We start from the raw sequence: 17,173 nt of genomic DNA on the forward strand, positions 1-17,173 counted from the left end.
CCCTCTATACAACTAGTTTTCAAATGTAACTGAGGTGTAATCTTTTGTTTCTATTCCTGCCAAGATGTACCTGTAAGAGAGGGACTTTAACTACTAAGCTCTTGACCCATAACAAGTACCCTTGTTTTGGTGTTCTCTTCATCAGAACTACACTTCCTCAATAATAAAATTAAAAAGTCAGACATGTTTCCATAAAAATGATTTCTCCTTTCACTTCACCAGTCTACGCTCGAAGACAAACTTCCTTCCTCTTTACCTCTCTCGTACTTGTTGAGATCCAGACCTGGGTTTGTGTCTCAATATTTGGTCCAGATGTGGCAACTTTTGCTGCCACATCACAAGCATCAAAAAGCCACCCTCACCTGATGCTTGGCCATCTCCAATCCCTCCAAAATCACTGTCTTAAAGTCCTCCTCCTTGTCCTGTGGAAGGAAAGAGGAGAACTCAGAGCCTTTGTTCCAATGACAAGTATGCTTGGCCATGAAGACCTTGTTTAAAGTGTAGAAAATGCTCTCTAATCTAATCCCTTAGATACAGAAGGTGGTCTTACAGATACGGTCAATACTTATGAGATGCAGGGATGATAAAGTGCATGTGCCTGGGGTCATACATATCATCACTTGGCTTTTGGATTTGTCACCATGATTATTTTTTTTTAACCTTTTTAACCTTAACAAAGTGAGAAATACCCAAGTCCTAGCCTTAAACTCTGGCTCCAACTTTCACCTTCATCTCTGCCCTTTCACTTAGTTCCTAAAGAAACAACTTGATTTGGAAATCAAGTTCCTTAGATCCTTCAAACACAACCTCCTCTTTAATCACTTTCCTCCATCCCATTGTTTGTGGAGTGTGATTTAGTTCAGGGGTAGCTGCCTGATTAGGGGACCCCCAGAAGACTGGGAAATTTCTGAGCACTCAAAGCACATACTGCAAACCCACATCATCCCCAAACTTTATTTTTTTCAAAAAATGTAAAAAAAAATTTTTGTTTTCTGTAAGTAATCTCTATATCCAACATGGGCTTTCCAAGATCAAAGGTCGGATGCTCGGCCAGCTGAGTCAGCCAGGTGTCCCTGAAAAATTTTTAATGTCTGAAAAAGACAAAAGATTTGGAACAAAGGCTCACTGGTGAGTGTGCCAAATTCATCATTTTTGGGGGCAAAGATCTCTAATTAGCCTGATGCATACTGAAAGACACATGGTACAGAAGACATGATATAAATACATTTTATAGTTCTAACTACATTGAAAAAGAATACAATACCTTTGCCCTTTTCCGAAGAAGTTTTGCTAGTCGAACTACATAAGGTTTAAATTCTCGTTGGTGTATGCCCTGCCTTCTGACTTCTAAACCGGAGTCATCCGAGGCTTCTGGAATAAAGGCCCATCGGTACCTATGAACAGAAGAACATCAACACTGCTAAGACAAGGTGTGCCACGTAAGACAAGGCCACATAAGTATACTGGAAAAGTCATGGCCCCACCACCTAAACAGATTCTGGTGGCAGCTGTGCTGCTTGCAGCCCTGTCAGCTAGGAAAGAATTTTCCCTTCACTATTAAATAAAGATACTGCTACCTACTGCATAGGGTGCTAGACAGTAAAGTGTTCATTTTTTTTTTTTTTTTCATGAGCACAAAGCAAGTAACTGATTCCATCATTTGTTAATGGCAAAATCTCTACCATGTGCTTGGCCAGATGATCCCACACACACAAAGGGGCAAAGAACTACAAAAATTATGTAGGATTTCTTTCATACCTCCCTTGTATTTTTGTTTTTATTTTTGTCTTCAGTAAGTAAATATCTGATTATGGGAAAAGTCAAATAGTATAAAAGGATACACTAAAGAAAAGTAGTCTGTCTCCCACCACAGGGTCCACCAATACCCCCAGTTTCCCGTGTATCCATCCAGAGTTCATGCATGACAGAGCACATCTGCACACAACCAACCTCCTCCTTTTAATAAAAAAGCCTCACTGCTGCTTGTTCTGATTTAATTAGATATCTTAGAGATAATGTCCCATAAAACCCCATTCTCTTTAACAACTACACAGTACTCTGGTGTTGGAATGAACTGATTAACCAGTCTCCTAGATTGCCCCATTTCTTGCTATTAAAAATAATGCCACAGTGGCAACCCGTACATAATGCTGATTTTTGTACACATCTGACAGTATAGTGATAGGAGAAGTCCTTGGAAATAGAATTCCTGGCTTAAGGAGATGGTGTATTTTGAGTTCTGGTAACTCTAACTTCCTTGGGGAACAACTGGACAATATCTGTGTATTCTTGCAACTAGAATAATGCTTCTATTAAGGTTAAAAAGAAATATACTTTTAGATCTTTATCATTATGATGGTTATTTGTAAGTGGAATGTCTCTTATGAATATGGCTTTTTCAGTGCTTATGGGCCATTTCGTTTCTGAACTATTAACTGTCAATGGCTCATTTTCCTACTGGGTCATTGATATTTTTACATTGTAAGGAAGTTCACAAATATGTTACTCCAACTCATTGCTAACTTTTCCACTTTATGGTAGTTTTTGGTCACACAGAGACTTTTTAAGATTTTTTTGTGGTTATCAAGTATCTTTAACTTTTGAAATACATATGTTTAGAAAGGTGTTACTCTTTCAGGATCAAATTCTCCATGTCATCTACTACTTTATAGATTTGTTAAAAATAGTAGTTTAAAAAAGATTAGTAGTTTTTAGTATTAGAGCCTATTTCATCCCCTTTCTAGTAAAGTTGTCCTGACAAGTAGGATGAACTCATTTTGGTTCTCATCACAGAAACCAAAAAGTTAATACCATGAGCATACTGCTTAATGTTCTTCCTAGAGCACCAAAGACTATACTTTCTATCATATATATGTATATGGTGAGTGGGTAACTGAGCCACCCTTAAAAAGTATATATACATATATAATTTTACTTATTTGAGAGAGAGAGGAGAAGAGGGAGAAGCAGACTCCCCACCAAGCAGGGAGGACCCTAAGATCATGACCCGAGCATAAGGCAGATGCTTAACCTACTGAAACACCCAGGTGCCAGGTTGGTATTACTTTTGTGACAGTAAGGTTCCTAATTAATTCTGACCACTTTCTGACAATTCTGCTTAGGATTTCTTTTTGAATTTCTTCAGGAGTAACATCAGTATAACAGGTATGTGACTCCTCAAATTTATTAAGAAGTGATGTTACTCTTCAGGAGTAACATCAGTATAACAGGTATGTGACTTCTCAAATTTATTAAAATTTATTAAGAAAGATAGCTTTCAAATGGAAGAAAAAAAGGAACTAGAATTAATCTAAAAAGAATTTCTAGTTCTTACCATTAAATTTAATAAAAAGTAAAAAAAAAAAATAAATTTAATAAAAAGTAAGCCTATGAAACAGCACTTTTAGAGAATTAAGCATGTCCAGTATAGAAAGCAGATTCTGGTAGTTTACTCTTTATCCTACTACTGCTACTCCATTCCAGAAGAATAATAAAACACATTATATATAAAAACATATTTGATCATATGGATCAATTCTCAAGTTAGCTACATTTGATAAAACAATCTTACTTACCTTGCCTATTTAAAAATTTAAATACGAAAAGCCATAAGGAAATATTTTTGAACACTTATGGGAATTTACTTGTATTAAGTTTCTCCCCAGTCCCCTCTGCCATCATCTCTCCAGTTCAGTTAACTATAATCTGAAATGAAAGCTGCCTTGATTCCAGGCTTGCCCATCTCCAGTCCTGTGTCCAAACTACGCAGCCGAAGTAAAATTCCTAAAATGCAAGCCTGGTAACATCACTTCATCCCTTATGATGATTCAGTGGGTTTCCACTGTCCTTAGTTTAAAGTCTAATGCTCTGATACAGCTCCCAAGGCCTTTCATCGTTCAGCCCCTTTCCAGCCTCTTCTCATAACATTCTGCTCCCATGACACTGATCCCTCAGCATGTCACACAAACCGGGTCCATGGTCCATTCCAATCCCCCAGACTCCACGTGTGTCCCCTTGCTCTTCACCACATTCAGTATAAATCTGTATTCGGGGCCTCAAGCTAGGAGGGGGTCTCAGCTGTGTGACCTCAACAGCCTCCTGCACGTCCGCTATCAGAACAGCCAGGACGTGTTCAACTGTCTGTCCCCTACACTGGACCGGAAGCTGCTGAGTCACATATGTCATCCCCTCACATAAGGCGGGTACTCAATTTGTCAACTAAATGCTGTTAGTTTATTCACAGGAACCATTTACTTCCAGTAACTGCACCTCCCCATTCTAGTAAAAATTATATTTCAACTTATACAAAAAACTTTTAAATTGGTCCTAGATGTCAGTCACCAAAGCAAATGCATTTTCAACAATATCCATTTAATATCTTTGTTTTTACTTACATCTGAAACTGAGGAAGATTTTCAGAGGGCAATGCCAGAGCCAAATCCAAAAATTTGCAAGCAGACAGATAGAGGTTTAACCACCGCTGGCTGTTATATGAAGTAGAAAAGCCATTACCTCCTGTGTAGGTTGTCTCCAGACCAGCCACAGAGGGGCCTGAAGTCCTGTAAGCAGGAGACAGTGCTGTCAGCAGCTGTACCCAGTTCCTAAGAGGTAATTCCCAAAGTGCCAGCTAATATTTTTTACTCCAGTATGTGTACTAGTAACTGCTGAGCAAGGTCATGACTAAGTTCGCTTTGCTGTTTTCAAATAAAAAGTCCTCCCCCGCCCCCCCCTTTTTTTTTTAAATGTGGGGAAGAGGGAAAGAGTAGAGAAAGGGTGTGTGTGTGTGTGTGTATGTGTGTATCTCAAGCAGGCTCTGTGCCCAGTGCAGACCCTGCGGCAGGGCACCAACTCATGACTTGAGATCAATGACCTAAGCTGATATCAAGAATTGGGGGCTTAACTGAGCCACCCTTAAAAAGTTCACTTATGTTGATAATGTAAAAATAGTACAGAGTAACTTAAGTTACACTCAAGAAATATAAAAATACAAGTGTAAAGCCAAGAGACCTCCCTATTACTCGATGTGTCTCTGCAAAGATTGTGGGGGGAGGTCTTTCTATAAAAGCAGTTATTAGGAGAGGGGAATGCTTTTTTTTTAAATAAACCTAGCACTGTAGAATAAAATATATTTAAGACACATGGTGTTAAAGGAACTTTTCAATTTATAAACTTATTTATACAAAAATTCCTATATAAATAAAAATTTATATTCAGTCATATTAGTATACTGCCTGAACTAAAAGAATAAAAGTGTAGTGCACAAAGATCATTCTGAAAATCAGGACATAAGGATACTTTAGTTAGAGGTTACCTGCCATGATAGGTTTTGCTGATGTTTCAGGGACAACATGTGACCTACCAAAACCAACACAGCTGGAGTAACTGAAATAATATTGCTTTAAACTAAATCTGACTGGAAGACAAAGGCCATGAAGTCTAAAATGGTTAAGGAATAAACGATACTATATTATACCCAAATATGGTCATTTAGGTAATAACAGACTATTACATAAACTAACGAATATATAAAGTATTCATATAAAACACTATCTATACTGTTCTAGTTGTAATATTCTGGATGACTTTAGGATACTGAACACTGACAAGAACATATGGAAATGTATTACATCTTACCGTGAAATATCTTCATCAGCAGTGAGTTCCTGCTCCATCAGTAAAAATACCTGTACCTGAAGACCGTGAAATTCATGTTATATGTTTTATTTAAACTTGATATTTAATGCTTCTTACAAGTTCTCCTTATGCTATGTTTTCATTGACCCAAAAATAAATTTCAGAATTCAATCAAATTAAACCATGCTTAGTTTCTGAAAGTTAAACTGCACAGTTAGCACAGGGCCTTCCTAATGACCAAGCTGGGATGAAGCCAGGCTTTTATTTGATGATGATGCAACACAGTTACAGTTATTTTAAAAATATATTAAAGCCAATGTCTTCATTAAGAGATTATAAACGCTTAGGTTTTCGGAGTTACAGATTCACTTCCCTTTCTTTACTCTTGTCCTTTTCCGGAGCTCCCCAAATCATTCAGATAAGGACGATGCTATGACCCAGGGAGGAGAAGGAATGGGTGTAGTGGGGACTTAGGAAGCCGACTGTTTGGGAGATTATAAAATCTGTAAAAGTCTCTGTAAAGGAAGCTTAGCTTCGGTAAGTGCTGCCCTTCCAGAGTGAGCACGAGCCTCACAGCTGTTAACTCAGCGAAGCCATCTCTCAGCCCTCCAGACGGACTGCTACAGCCTGAGACCAGGCCTGGCAGCCATGACCAAGTCAGAAATTTGGTGTGGAAGGGAATACACGAAACCAGCTCAGAGGAAGTAACGATGGGACATTTCTGTGTGGAGATGGAATCTGACTAGTTTTGCCATTTTCAACAAGTTTAATGAGAGTTCAGTTCTTTTTTCTAAGATTAGTTTTTATCCAGTAAGCATGTGGATGCTAATCACACTTTTATAATTTAGGTGGATAACCTGATGATTAAAATGAACTCACAAGTTCTGTAATCATGGTAGGCCAGAGTGAGGTAAGATGTTGTGGAGACATTCTTAAAAGTAACACTCTGAAAAACAGGAACACTTGCGAGTGAAGAGTTGGCACCTGGGGCAAACGGAGACTCTCAACCAATCTCTCTGAAAGAAATGCAGTATATTTTCAATGCATCAATAATGAACATCATTTTCATGTAAACTTTTCCATATAAGCTAACCTACTACCTCTCAAACTATCTGATGAAGGACCGATTTAAAAAAGTAAATTTCCAAACCGCTGCAGATTACTTTCATAAAATATTATAAAAATGAATTACTAGGAAAAAAATCAAAAGATATAAAATGCAAATGCCATTTTCTTAATAGATTCAACAGATTCTGTCAAATTTTGTAAGTAAGTTTAAAATGCTTACTCTAAATTTCTGTACTTAATCACGGATGGCATAACAGCCTGGTGCCGGTCCACACAGCACACTTTTGAGTAGCACTAATTTAGTCAGCTTTAAAAATAAAGTCACAGGACATAAAAAATAAAAAATTATATTAAAAAAAAAATAAAATCACAGGACAAATAGTGTGTAGTGTTGTATACCTGATGCTAGTAGAAAAGGTTAGGAAAGAAGGAGCCACTTATCTTCTGAGAGAAATGATCTCACTAAAGAGATGACAAATGACCCTTCCTGCCTAGTTCCCAATGGTGGCTTCTGAAGCTGGTGGCTGCCTAAGTACACTGATTTGGATATGGAACAGTTCTGCCCTAGGCCAAGTTCATCCCTGCAGAGTGATGATGAGCACATGGCTATTCTTCAGGACACAGAGGGCCACGAAGCCCATTTGGTAAAGCTTATCAAAAACTTTATGCAATCCCCCATCCAAGCGACAGCTCTCCAAATGTTACTTTTGGCCAAAATGTCTTGACTCTGCCCGTATTTTAGTTCTCCTTAAAAATATACCACCTCTTATTCACAATAAGAAAATCCCACTAATATGTTTGCCGGCAGCAACGCAGTCTTGTATCTCACCCTTAAACATGAATTCTTTAGGAAAGTTGAATCAAACAATATAAATAGAGACCATATTTAGGCAAGTCCTCCAAATTCAGTGCTTGATTTTTTTTTTTTTAAATATGCTGGTGATGGTCATTTTTGTTGATTCCACGGAACAGATTTCTGTTGCTCGAACATTCTCCATTCACCTACACTTGGTATATTTCACCCCAATTGACACCCTAGGGAAAGTATTCCCTAAGTAACAACAACAAAAAAACATAGTTTGGAAGACAGAGAAAATAGCTTTTCACTATTTACCTTGTATATCTGGAAGATATTTCTGGTACTGGTCGATTTCACTGCTAAAAATAGCAAATGCTAATCTTTTGAGAAGCATGGCTCTCTGCTCTAGCTCCACATCTCGGTTTGCAAAGAGATTAAGGGAACTGCTCTGAGCCACAGCTACCCGAGCTGAAAGAAGAATGCAAGTGAGAGAGGTTCTGATACACTTGTGTGGTCATCTGAAAAAAAGATTATTCTGGTTTTTTTTTTTTCAAAATGGGTGGACCCCCTGTGACTTCCAAGGTTGGGAGGAGCTTGGGGTAGAGGAGTCCCGGCTCTCTGGGGCAGAAGGGCTGGCAAACAGATCCAGCACCCAGAAGCCAGGAGAGCAAGGGGGAGCCATTGTGAACGTGGAGAGAAGACGATTTAGAAAATTCGGAACACCAACAACAAACACCATTTATAAAACCCTTTCACATTTCATGCCATCTGCCTAACACCTCATTGCTTTAAAAATAGTATCTGGCCTGGCCTTTGTAACTTTTGTTCCCTGTGCGTGGAATACTTTGTCCCTAGGCCTTCCCAGGGTTGGAGTCTTCAGTTTCACCTCACACGTGAGCTCTTTAGGTATGAGTTAAAATCTGTTCTTTCACCCTACTTCCTTCACAACTACTGACTCCCTGAAATCATCTTATTTATTTGATTAAGGTTAGCATAATGGCCTTGCCTATTTTTGTCTGCTGAACAGATGAATTTGAACCTTAAAACAACCTGTGATGCTCAGAGGGGAGAAAATATGCTGCCCCTTTTCCAGAAGGGAAACTACAGCTTGTGTTCAAGAATTTACACGAAATCATCAGACTCATCCAGCTTTACTGCTATTTAAGGTCATCAGTTTAGTAACTTTAAACTTAAAAAAAAAAAAAAACACAACAAAAAAAACCCCAACCAAACAAAAAAACAAACCCAGGGGACCTGGCTGGCTCAGTTGAGGAGCATGCAACTCCTGATCTCAGGCTGGTGAGTTCAAGCCCCATGCTGGATGTGGAGATTGCTTTAGATAAATAAATAAAATTAAAACAAAACTAAACAAGAAAACTCCTCTTTCAGATGAAATACTATAGGAATCGTACTATATAAAAGCAATCAAGACAGAGTAGAAGTGAGGTAGAGAGTAATTCTGGTATTCTTGGCCCTTCTCTTTCTTCCTTCAGAGATAAAGAGAGCCCCAGGATTTGGAGTGACTTGTCTGACAGGCTCAATCCAACTGCCAAGCTTTCCCTGCCTCCCCACATATCGGTCTTCTGTTCATTTAATAATTTCTTATTGAGTGTTTATAATGTGCCAAGTGCTGTGCCATGTGCTGGGGAAACAATTTAGACACAAATTAGACAAAAAAGCTCTACTTACTACTTATCACCTTTTTGTCCTCTTTACATTTTTTTAATGATTTTTTTTTTTTTAAGATTTTATTTATTTGACAGAGAGAGACACAGCGGGAGAGGGAACACAAGCAGAGGGAGCAGGAGAGGGAGAAGCAGGCTTCCCACTGAGCAGGGAGACGGATGTGGGGCTCAATCCCAGGATTCTGAGATCATAACCTGAGCTGAAGATGCTTAACGACTGAGCCACCCAAGCACCCCTAAAATATTTTATTTATTTGAGAGATTGAGTGAGAGAGAGCACGTGCAGGAGTGGGGGGAGGGGCAGAGGGAGAGGGAGAAGCAACTGGGCAGGAAGCAGGACTCTGGACTCTGGGATCAATCTCAGGACCCTGTGATCATGACCTGAGCTGAAGTCAGACACTTAACTGACTGAGCCACCAAGGCATCCTGTCCTCTTTAAATTTCAACATTCCATCCCTATAGGATACTAAGTATAACTTGACAAAGAGCTAATTCAGTAATTGCTAGAGAAGAACAAGGTAAACATTAAGCATGGGTCATGATCAGGAAATACAATGCTTAGGTGGTCATCCCATAATACTCACTCATCAAATCTCTAAATGTTGTTTTATCATGTGTCATCAGATTGTCCATAATTGCTCTCCAACTGAAAGAAACAAAGATTATGATATGTAATTAAGATTTCTGTTGTTACTATTAAAAATAGTGTTCTGCTTGGCAGGAGAGTCGTTGATTTCAGTGAGATGCATTATCACACTGAATAAAAGCAAGACAACGACTTACTGATTAACACAAGAGGCATCCATCTGAAAGAAACTGGGATCCATAAAGAGGTCAAAGGCTTCTTTTTTCCAAGCTCTCCGTGTGTACTGATACCCGCTAAGACTGCTAAGCAGCTGGACACAGGCTCGGTAACTAGGGGCATTATGTGCACTAGGAGGAAGGAGAACCAGAACCACTTTAACCTATACGGTCTAACTTGAATCATATGATTCATAAACGTTCACATTCACCTAAAATGATGATATGAAACAAAGTTGATATATGATATGAATGATAGGAAACCATAAAAGAAATAATTTTTTTTAAATCATTACAATTCAAAGCAAAAATAATGTTATTTTGTGGTAATTCCAAAACGGCAAAAAGGGAACACAATATGTTTCTAATAGGCTTTGAATGAAGAAATCTACTTTCAAACAGTACCTGTGATTTCGGAGGTAGGGCACAACATAATGCATAATATTTACAAGTAAAGGAATAACCCGTTCCTTTTCATCACTATAGAAAACCATATCCAAAAGATGGGCCAAAACCTAAAAAACATAAGAAATGAAGTATAATCTAGCAGCTAAAACTGACAGCATATGGAGGTGGGGTTCAGTTTGTAAGAATACCTAGAATACCTTAAAATTAGAAAAATCTAAAATCAGATCTCAGTAGGCCATTTTTATATGAATGACTTCTACCACTCTTTTTTTTCCCCCACTATAAATACATGATAGGAATATGAGCAAATTTTTACTATTTCCAACTGAGACAGGGAAGTATAGAAAAAGAGAGATCAAGAATCTTCTAATATGACAGTGAGTAAACAGTGAATTAAAGACTAGACACGCAGTATTCTCTTTCTCTGACTCAGTTAAAAAATGGCTTGAAATAAACTAACCGAATGAACTGAGCTGTTTAAGTCCCAACTCTATCAATTAATAATTCTTTGGCCTTAGTCATATTGTTCTAATCTTTGTGAGGCTTGGTACCCACATCTGAAAGGGGAAACAAAAGTGACCTACAAGGCTATATAACAGGAAATAAAAAAAAGAGCATGTTAGAGGATAGATAGATCTAAAAATGTTTGCTAAACTATAAAGTATTTCACTGGCAAGCATCATTATAATACCTCGAACCTTTCTGATTATACTGTGATACAAAACCACTTTTCTTTTTAAAAATCATACTTAAAAAATCATGTTTAAGAAATAGTGCATGGGAAAAGAAGTAGTATCTAAAGCTATCACTAATACTTAACAAAATAAATAGCCTTAATACAAAGTCAAAGCTTTATTTATTCTATATAGTGATCTCTAGAAGTACAAAATGGTTTTTCAAATTAAAAACTCCTCCGTAAGAATTACTGCTCACACCGAATTGTGACATTGTTTACTTGGAAGTTCATGTGGAAAAACTTGGTATTTACCTCAGAAAGTAAGGTCAATGCATGGACACTATATACAGAAGGAGTTATGTTCGAGGTTTCCATTGCAGGTGATAACATATCTAAATAAGAGAAAAGACATGTAAAGATACAGTTAGGCCTTTTCCCAGTGGAAAATAGCTACCTGCTAACATGAGAAAAGGGATGATTTTTACGGTGCTTACAGTGCTAGTTACAATGATTTCATAGCAAACAGGAGCCTACAAATAGAAACCTCAATGTTTGACATCAATACCTTCAACATCAGATTCCAAATTGGTTCCATCCACCATTATTTTGGGAGAAGGCTTAACTTCAAGATTTCGTCGCAGCCATGTTGTCTGTTCCAAAGAAGAACCAGCAATGGCACCGATTGCATCCACTATTTTATGAGTCACATCCTAAAGAAACAAGGTAAACAAATCAGTCCATGTCTATATGTGCATGTGCATGGGTGCACACACACACACGTGTGGGAAACTTCAGAGATGATCTTATCTGACCTTATCTTTCTGGAGTTGAGGGCACTGACACAGAGTTTTGGCAACAGTCCTCAATTCAGAATGCCTTACCTGAAGGTCTCTTTGGTCTTTTTTATTTTCCAGACTAGGGTTTTTCATAATAAACTCATTCAGAACCCTAAAAGGGCCAAAAAGAAAAAAAAAAAAAACCAGGAAATATCAGGATAAAGGAAATGATACAATCTGATTTCTCCCAGTGACCAAGAGGCCTTGTGGCTTTAAATTCTATCTATGTGTTTAATGAAAGTATGAGTATCCTAGGACTCTGTTGAAAGGAATAAACATATGCACAAAAACACATATACAAGGAGGTTTATGACTGCATTTCTTGTAAAAGCACCAAATTGGAAAGAACCCCAAAGCACAGCAACAACAGAGAATTTGTAGCATATTCGTATAGTGAAATACTGAAAGTAATGAGAATAAATGAAGCTTAATAAATTAAAACTCTGTGAAATTACATGGATGACTCTTAAAAACATATGTTGTATGAAAGAAGCAAACACAAAATAAAATATTTTTATATACTTTCAGTTTAAAAAAAGGGCAAAATTTATCTGCGGTGTTAGATAATGGTTATCTTTTGGGAGAAGGAAAAGGACAGTAATTGGGGGGGGACCCGAGGAGACATATGGTGTTTTATTTCTGAATTTAGACTTGAATATATAATTGATGTGTTCACTCTAACTTGAGGGGTAGTGTATAATTATTTGTATATTTTTCTGTTTGTTTTATATATCAACAAAAAAGTAAAACAAACAAACAAAAACCCCTATAAAAATAGGGTTTTTTTTAAACTGTAACAGAAATGGCTTCTTACCCTTTATGTGTATGATAGATTAAAAATACTTCATGAGTGAAAAAAAAATTTCTACTTCTATTGATTGTTAAAATTCCACTCAATATTTACTCTGACAGTTATCTTTTATTAAGATTAATTATATGCATAATTATTTCCAAACTAACATGTGAGGCTATATTGAAAAGCAACCTTCACATAAATTTCTATTCTGTAATTAAGAATTTTTGGAGTATCAGTGGAATGGCAGGTAATAAAGAAACACACGAGAAATTTAAAAAGGGAATTAAGTTTCTAGACTGAGATGTCCCAAGTTTTTTTAAACTTTTAAACTTTTTACCTAAACAATCTGAGTATACACACTTGAGAAGGAGGTAGGATCCTTTATTTTTTGAGAAATGAGAAAGGATGAAAAAGCAGATGAGGAGACAGTCTCCTATGTGGAAGCTACAGGTCACAATAAATAGCTTTACTTTCTATGAAATTAGGCAGCAGAGTTATTTGCTGATAACTCAAAGAACTGTACATATATTCCCTCTTTGAGCCTTAAAACATCTTAGATAGGTAGGGAACTTAGGTAGGTAGGGCAGGTACCATTATTTTTGCTTGACAGATGGGAAAATAGCCTTAGAGAGATTTACTGAGGTACCCAAGTTCACAGGGATGAGGGCTGGAACTAGAGATTAGAAAAGAATTAGAAACCTTCATGAGTATGTTGTGTGATTTCTGGGATTTACACTGGTCTTCTCAATCATAAAACTCATACACACCTGTTATCTTAACTTTTAATCCAGGAATTGCAGACATTGAGTCTGCTGCTCTTTTCATTACATCTTTGACGTCTAAAACTCCTTCAGCTCTTTGATTTAGATAATTTTCAAAACAGATAGTGTGAGGGGCTGGGAAGCATCACGATCCCTGAATTCTTGGGCAGGGTCTCTGGCTCACTTTGGCTGGGCTGGGACCTCAGTGTTAGTCAGCCTCCTCAGCCTGACCTGTTCTCACTAAGCTCTCACTACGATTCTTCTACCTCCTCTCTGCTTCCTGGTGCAAGACTACAGTTACCAGAAAACTTGAGGCCATCTCACTGAAGAATCTTCACATTCCTTCTCCACTTCAAAATTGGTTGCCAAACCAGAACTGCTAGCTCCCATAAGGAAAATATTAAGAGTTAAATCTAAGTTTGGGTATAGAGGATCACGTATTTACACATATAAAATCCCCATCAGAACTACAGAAATCAACCTAAAGGTCAAAGTTCTTTGGATTTGGTTGAATTTATATCCATTCAACATGAGAACAGGTTGACTGTCACTGGCCATTAAAGACCTCACTGGACTGTCTGAGGTAATGTAAAAAGGTGGCGGAAATTTTACTCTAGTTTCTTTCCATCCGCCATTATATCTTAAGCAGTCCTTTTCAATCTTTAGTGTGTTTTCACTCAAGTCACTTGGGGATCTTCTAGAAAGCAGATTCTAATTGGGTGGTCTGGGGTAAAGCCTGTTTATGTTCAGGGCCCTGAACTCAAATGACTCTCCTCTATGAAGTTCCCCATCAGCCATCCTACTCACTATGACAATTGTATGTTAGTACAATTTACATTTAGTATATTTACATTTTGTATAAACACACATTATTTCCTCCCTACATCCCTCCACCCCTTTTTTTTTCAAGCCTCATACCATACATCTAGTTCTATACCTTGAGAAATCCATGAGAAGACAGAGAGATCATGTGGTCATCCAAAATAACACAAGATAATATGTTAATTTATTAATAACAATACTAATTAATAACAATAAACAAATAATCTATTATTCAGTGATTAGGACAGTAAACATTATTCTTTTCCTCAAAATAGTACTTTTAAGTGAAATTGCTTACCCAAGTATAAGAAACTGTCCTGGGGCTGGAAGACTCAGTTGTATAGAGTCTTTCAGAAGTATCAACAGTGATGCCCAGCTATCCACTAAATTGGGCACTGGAATTCTGCAAGATAAATGTAGTTGTGTTTATATAGATAGAGGCACAGTAAAATTTAAATTTTCTTTATCTTTTCCCACAGCCTTTAACACATATTTCTACTAGTTTCTCTGAAACATTCCCTAAATTTGTATAGACAACGATAGAACAAAACTCCTAAAAGCTCTGTTTTCTATTAATATTATATAAAAAGAAACCCAATGTATTTAGAATATCCAATGTGACTTATTAGTATAGAAATTTTGCTAGAGAAATCCCAGTTTTAATGGACTTTAAGAGGTAAAATACAATTGCAGTAAGTCTCAATTTAATTATGGATACCATAGTCACTTGCTCTCAGTCCTATTCTACTAGTATTAACTCTATTTCCTTCACCTATGAGTCTTTAACTCATCAAAGGGAGAGTTATCAATCTGTCCTGAACACAGGTCTCACATCTAGAGAAATTAAAATGATCTGTTTCAATCTGGCCTTCACCCTAACACCCCTATGTATCTAAGTTCAGACATTAAGAAGCCCTACTCCTAATGCTCTAAATCCCCAAATCAGTATAAAATCAGTATTAAATATGCTACCTAACCTAACTTTATAAAGGTTAAAGATCACAAATTGATGCCTCATTTGGTGATTAAAATGCAGCTGCCCTATAAGGGAGGATTAGGATTCCAGTCTTCAGTAAGAAGTTGATCACAACTGAGGGGTCAGCTAAACACAAAACTGGAATACCAGAATAAGTGGCTGTTTCATCATCATTTCTAACATTAAAAAAAAAATCAGATTAGATTACCACATGTTCACCTATATGAAAATAATACCGGATTTGGTGGCAACAGGCATGGGTTCTAGAGCTGGATTCAGCATTTCATTTATATTTAAATGATTTTCTTACAATTCATTGTTTCAGTAGCCACTTAATCTCCAATACACTTACTTAGGTCTTTAGGTTTGCAGGATCCGTGTGGCTGGTTCATTAACATACCCATTGACAATATAAATACATCCACAGGCAATGTTTCTAGCATTTGTTCTTCTAGTTTTAAAAGGAAAAATTAGCAACTTCTTGAAAGGATTCAGGTGCTTTTTTCCTCTATTCCCTTTTACACATGACCAATGTAGTAAGGAGAGATCTACATCAGTTATCTTACCTTTGAATATAAGCATAGAAAAACTGAAGCATGCAGACTTCCAAAGAAAGATGTTTCTATAAACAAACAAACAAACAAACAAAAGAATTCAATTTTACACTGAAGAAAAACGCTGCCTTTGCTTTTTTATCCTTGCAACACCTCTGTACTTTAATGTCAATTTTTAATATAAAACACTAAAAGGAAACAAAACCACTAATTTATCATAAAAAATAAAGCCACTCAAATGCTTTCTTTTAGTAGAAAAAAACTCAACCCGAGAGCTGTTTAAAAATTTGAAAATGGATATTAGAAATCAAAAGGTTCTCAATCCCCACTCACAATACATCAAAAATCGATACTCCAGCCATTATTTTTAAATGATCCATTTACTCTGCAAGCACCGACATCAGTTTATTTTAATCAGCTTATACTTGGTTGGTGCTAGCATAATTGGATTGAAGATTTTTACGAAATCTGAATCTAAAACTGTTTTACTACAAACTCCTGTGAAATTAGTGTAGTTTGTTCAAATTTGAGACCAACTTCTAAAAGTCTCCTAAAGTAGTCTTTAACTAGCATAGTGCCAAATGTAACATATAATAAAAAAAGGAAACAGTTGCCGTAGAAATCAGTAACAGGCAAGGAAATGATACTGATGTCCACTGACATTTACCAATTTGTTCCTTTTTAGTACCAAGTGTTCCCTTGAAGTTTCCCCCTTATCACACACACAGAAAAATGCAGTATCTAATGGATTCAGAATTTAGATGCAGAGCAAGGAGGCAGCCTTTGGAGGGCGTGGTGGTGGAATCTGCTCTTATTTTCATATCCTTCATGCCTAGAGTCCAATGTTTGGCACAAGCAGATGCTCAAAATATTATGCTGAATTGAGCTTTTACATGCCAATTTAAAATCCTATTGCAAATGCCCCAGAGCTGATGTTAGAATAGGTAGCATGTTAGAAGTTAATATGGGTATTAGCTATTCACACACATAAGTCTTCTCTTCCCATTGGCAATTCAAGAAAAAGATAAAATTAAAAAAAATTTTCAGATTTGTGTAACAATTCTGTTTAGGATATGATTAGGTTTATTTTGGCTAGGCTTAAACTCTAATGTTTGCAGGCTGTAAATATTTTCTCAGAAAATATGATCTGGGACAAAATGCAAAAGAAAGTAGAGAAGTTCCTAATTTTACTCATTTGCAGACATTTGTATCTGCCTAATTAGAGACAATGCGCTGTGAGTGCAGACTCTATTATTCATTTTCTGTAGCCCTTGCAAAGCATAGGTGTGTATGTGGTCAAAAAATGACTCTGACTAGAACTAAGGTTATGGCCAAACATTTGATATTCATTCCAAAG

General features: G+C 36.9%; 1 protein-coding gene across 12 annotated transcripts in view; it reads right to left on the minus strand.

Moving 5' to 3' along the window:
• DOP1A (DOP1 leucine zipper like protein A) overlaps positions 1-17,173 on the minus strand; it is a 105,257-nt gene that overhangs the window by 5,274 nt on the left and 82,810 nt on the right. For 7 of the 12 annotated variants that reach the window (XM_059177186.1, XM_059177191.1, XM_059177192.1 and 4 more), the window contains 14 exons: positions 15,829-15,884; positions 14,585-14,689; positions 11,953-12,019; positions 11,637-11,781; positions 11,384-11,463; positions 10,393-10,502; positions 9,970-10,119; positions 9,771-9,832; positions 7,817-7,969; positions 6,514-6,650; positions 5,635-5,690; positions 4,395-4,559; positions 1,265-1,394; positions 363-422 (listed from right to left, as the gene is read on the minus strand). In XM_059177186.1, coding sequence (XP_059033169.1) covers positions 363-422; positions 1,265-1,394; positions 4,395-4,559; positions 5,635-5,690; positions 6,514-6,650; positions 7,817-7,969; positions 9,771-9,832; positions 9,970-10,119; positions 10,393-10,502; positions 11,384-11,463; positions 11,637-11,781; positions 11,953-12,019; positions 14,585-14,689; positions 15,829-15,884 — 1,476 coding nt within the window. Of the gene's footprint in view, positions 1-362; positions 423-1,264; positions 1,395-4,394; positions 4,560-5,634; positions 5,691-6,513; positions 6,651-7,816; positions 7,970-9,770; positions 9,833-9,969; positions 10,120-10,392; positions 10,503-11,383; positions 11,464-11,636; positions 11,782-11,952; positions 12,020-14,584; positions 14,690-15,828; positions 15,885-17,173 lie in introns of those variants that run through there. The other 5 variants (XM_059177194.1, XM_059177195.1, XM_059177193.1 and 2 more) reach the window with 2 other exon arrangements.

Source organism: Mustela lutreola, chromosome 6 (assembly GCF_030435805.1).
Source record: "Mustela lutreola isolate mMusLut2 chromosome 6, mMusLut2.pri, whole genome shotgun sequence".
Lineage (NCBI taxonomy): Eukaryota > Metazoa > Chordata > Mammalia > Carnivora > Mustelidae > Mustela > Mustela lutreola.